This window comes from Olea europaea, chromosome 10, assembly GCF_002742605.1.
Source record: "Olea europaea var. sylvestris chromosome 10, O_europaea_v1, whole genome shotgun sequence".
NCBI classification, from domain to species: Eukaryota; Viridiplantae; Streptophyta; class Magnoliopsida; order Lamiales; family Oleaceae; genus Olea; species Olea europaea.
In genome coordinates, this window is record NC_036246.1 from 12,488,062 (window position 1) to 12,492,705 (window position 4,644).

Here is a 4,644-nt window from a genome sequence, read left to right on the forward strand (position 1 = left end):
TCAGGTCACAACATAACGCAAGCATTCAATTCAACTGTTTGTGCATATACTTTGTCAGATTTCGAGTACAATATGCAATATTTAGACACAATCAACAAGAAGATTAGGGGTTACCTAGTGAGATATTACTTTCGATCATTAAATAATGTCGTGGTTGGTGTGGATCTTACTGCTCAATAATGTTTTGACTTTGTAAAATGAAGTTGGACCAAAAAGGTGGTCACAACTGCACATTCCTACAATAGGTATTCCATGATGGCGTCTAATATAGTGGGATTTGTGAATGCGATCACAAAAGTAGCAAAAAACTATAATATCGTAGCTTTATTGGATTCTTTGAAACAAACAATACAATCTTTGTTTTATAAGAAAATGGACACTACAAATGATACCTTCACAAATTTGTCCACCAAGTACGAGAAATTGATGAGAGAAATGAGCATAGTTTTGAAGAATATGAGGGTAAAGATGATATTTGTTCCATAAAATCATATGTATGTGACTTGTAAAAGGAACCATAACCTCAATTCTATAGCCCGACATATTAATGATATCTGTGTGTAGGTATCTTCAGCCAACCAGACAATATTTTCGCTTGCTGATGAGGGATCATCATTTGTCGTTGATAAAAAGCAACGTACTTGTACATGTCAGATACTTCAAGTTGATCAGAAGCCATGTCCACACATATTGGCAGTGATAGCAATAACAAAAGAAGATCCATACGATTATTGTTTGTACTTTTACACATGAGAGGCATACATGAATGTATACCAAGATACTATTTACCCAATTGGAAATCCAAATGAGTGGATTGTGTCTCAAAATGTTGAAGACATAATCGTACTAGCACCTAATCAAAAGAGAAGTTCGGGAAGATCTGCTGAAAAGAGAAAAGATCATTCTATGAGGGGAAACAAATAGTAAAATGTGGACGTTGTCAAGGACGTGGTCACAGGCAAAATCCCGCTCTGATCCAACTACCCCTCTTGCCGCTCGGCATTCTATTTTTTGTGGGATAATTGCTGCAACCCCTTCTCTTACAAAACATACAGCAACTTACTTTCGTTTAGCCAAAACAAATCTAAAATGAAGTGAAATGATACTGCTATTGTTATTGTAGTTTTCATTATTTCGTTCGTTAGTTGGTCTAACCCGTCATATGTTTAGAATAAAAACTTGCCTTTGGAAATTGATAACAACTATTGTGAAAGTTTATCATTAGTTCTTTACAAATAGAAAATATAGGTGAAATTTTGGACATGACAAGTCTGTGACCTATGGCATGTGCACAGAACTTTGTGACTTGTGACACAAAAATGTGACCTATGACTATACAAGTCTGTGGTTTGTGACCAGTCACTATGTGACATGTGTTGTATGTGCAGAAACTTGTTTCCTGTGACCTATGTATATAAGTCTGTGACCTGTGGAAACAAGTATGCAATCTGTCACTTGTATATGTAAGTCTGTGACATGTGCACACAAATATGTGACCTAGGATACACAAGTCCATAACCTGTGACCTACGCACATAAGTCTGTGACCTAGGAAACATAAGCCCATGACCTGTGACATGTGTGCACAAATCTGTGACTTGTGATATGTGCACCCAAGTCCGTGTCCTATGACCTCAAGTATGCAACCTATGACACACAAGTATCTGACTGTGACCTGTGCATACAAATATATAACCTGTGACCCGTGTACATAATCTGTGACCTTTTGATAATATTATTAAAATATTTGCAACACTAATAGCAAATCGAAAGACACACGAATTCCAGTATATTATATTAACATAAATGATCTAAAACATTCATGCTTCCTGTTTCAAATATTTGTAAACATTGAACGTCTAGCCACTAAACTAACATTTTACAATCACTCTACTTTAATGCTCTCTCCCTATGGCTTCACTGACTTTGTTTGCTTCTTGATCTCTTTGTACTTAAAGAGTTGTGAAGCAATGTCCAACCTAACTCGACTAGCATCAAACGTTGTCGACATGGACTTTATGTCGTTATAAAGCATGTACTATACATACTTAGCATGTGTTTGACCCCCATTATTCCTCATTACATTAAACTAAAATTTTCTCTCTCCTACTTTTAACCACACAATCTTCAATAAAATAATATTACACGTAAATCAAAAACTTTTCAACCACTCATTTTTCAAAAAAATACTATTCATCTCATTATAATCTAGGAATAATGGGGCTCAAACGAGGGCTTAATCACAAAGATGCCACAATCATTGTTGAAAACAAAGTCACGGAGTAACATATCAAAAATCACACTATAATAAAAGAGAATTTGTAAACAACAAGAAGTCATAAACGTACATATTCTGTTGATGCGTAATGTTATCAGCAACCAACACCTCAAACCTATTAAATCTTTATCACGGTCAATAGATGTTCGGTTCAATATGCATGACCTAGTCATCAAAGAGTGTAAAATTATTTTATAAAGAGAATGTGGAATAAAAAATGAGTATAGGAAAAAATAAATTTTTAAACAATGAAACTAAAAAAGAAGCTTGGCCCCTGTTTAGTTGCCATTTTCATTTTCATTTGTAGAAGAATTTGCATCGTTACACAGTAAATGAGCACGCACATTAATTGTCCCCCAGAAATGGAATTACATTTTTATCCTTTTTTGCATTTATTTCAAAGTTAAGGAGGAGGCATTTCAGGAAATTTTCAAGGTACTGAGTAAAAAAAAAAAAAAAGAACTGTGTAGGGGCCCACAGTTGTGTTCAACGGGCAAATTTTTTTTTTTTTTTGAAATGTGGTCAAAATGTATAACAAACAGGTGCTTAGTTTATTAATGTAGATAACACAGATAAAATATCCGAGTTCAGGAAAAATTTAATTTATGAAAAAAGTTCTTAACCCTATTTAGTTTGAATGAGAATCAAATTTTTATAAAAGTTGATGAAATGATGATTAAAAAGTTGTGAATTTCATAAAATATATAATTAAAATTAATTATTGACTGAAATTTTAATTCAAATTTTTAGTTGAATTAAACATGACTTAATACTTTTTTCAGTATAATGAATAAATTTTTTACCTAGTTATGTATATTGATCGGTATTAAATGGCACGCCACAAGTGCACGGGTAGCGATCAAGTAGTATAATGGACCTTTTAAGTCCCAAAAAATGCTAAATAAGTGTGCAAAAACACACTTATCACACCCCCAAACTTGAGCTTTTGCTCGTCTCGAGCAAGATTGACTTCTAACATAATCATGCAAATGCAATAATGATCAACATATTAGATACCTTGCCATAAATGTCATAGAGTTCAAAATTGTATATCAATTCACAGCCATACTTCCAAATAATGCTATAAAAATTAATTACAGCTTATCCCATGTTCAATCAGTGTGTGTGTGCATAGCCATTTTCAATCATCATCTAAACTAAGAAAAGGCTGTCAAGATAGTAAAATTTCTAAATTAGCACCAACCCGACCCTTAGTGGTCAAATATATTCTTTCCTGCTCATAAGATTCACACTCAAATACAGATATTCCACTTCATTTCTCAAGTGTAAATCTAAAGATTTCTCTCAAACACTCTTTTCTTTATCGATCAAAAATACTCAACTAGCATGCATTCTCGGATGAAGATAAAGTAACTGAACATGTAGAACCTCGCAAGATAGTATGATCACTCACTCTCAAGTGTATAAGATTGGGTATTGTTTTGCTCAGATCATTCCAATGAAAATGTTCTACCATAAGCTTGCATATTTTCTCAATCGTCACCACTTAGATCACATGCATTACATAAATCATAAGGTCTTTTCAGGGTTGAAATGTGGCTTAAGGTTAAGGTGTTGAAACATTTGGATAAGTGACTACGAAGCCTCAAATAAATCAGTGGAGTAAAAGATAGTCAACCCAGCTCAACATAGACAGGATCTGTACACGACCCTATCTCTCCAATCAATAACTTCTTACTTATCATCAATTCAGCACAATCACCCTTTTTCTTCTTTCAACTCTCAGGAGAACTTATAAATTTAGTCACTCAAAATCAATCTCCTCCACATATTTTCCCCTGGCAAACAAAATTTTTTTTTTAAAAATACACCAACATAGCACCTCAAATGATATTAATACCCCCAAACTTCTTTTTTTCACCCCAACATTCAATAAAACCAACAACACTCCACTAGCTTTGAGGGCTGGAAAAAGATATTGTTTTCTGGAAATGAAAGCTTGTAATGTGGGTAAACCAAAGAAAAGGCAAATAGGCTCAAAGGGGTTATCAAAAGAAAAAGTAATTTCATGGTAAGCTATTTGGCTAAAGTGGTAACAAAAATTGCCTTAATCATCTTCATGTATACATGTATCAATGTGATCTTGAAAAGAAGCAACGCAAGTTCTAGATAATCATAATCATGGAATAATGTCACACCAGAAAGAAATGATGAGACTGTAATAAATTTCAGTCTATCGGCTCAAAGTCTCACCAACTTTTGTGTTCACCCTATTCAGTTACTACATCTTCAATGAAAATAACAAACTAGCTGATTCAACATTTCTCATAGTACAAGGTAAAGTGAGAGAGAATAAGACATAAGTTGATATACTGTTTCAGGTAACTCACAACCTAAGTTCTTACC

General features: G+C 33.8%; 1 protein-coding gene across 1 annotated transcript; it reads left to right on the forward strand.

Annotated features, from left to right (window-relative positions):
• The first annotated feature begins 255 nt into the window (after positions 1–255).
• LOC111400297 lies at positions 256–3,071 on the forward strand. Its single transcript, XM_023027713.1, has 6 exons — positions 256–462; positions 565–737; positions 1,389–1,463; positions 2,376–2,458; positions 2,681–2,712; positions 3,060–3,071. Exons 1-6 carry the CDS (start codon positions 256–258, stop codon positions 3,069–3,071), a joined length of 582 nt encoding a protein of 193 aa, XP_022883481.1.
• The last annotated feature ends 1,573 nt before the right edge of the window (positions 3,072–4,644 follow it).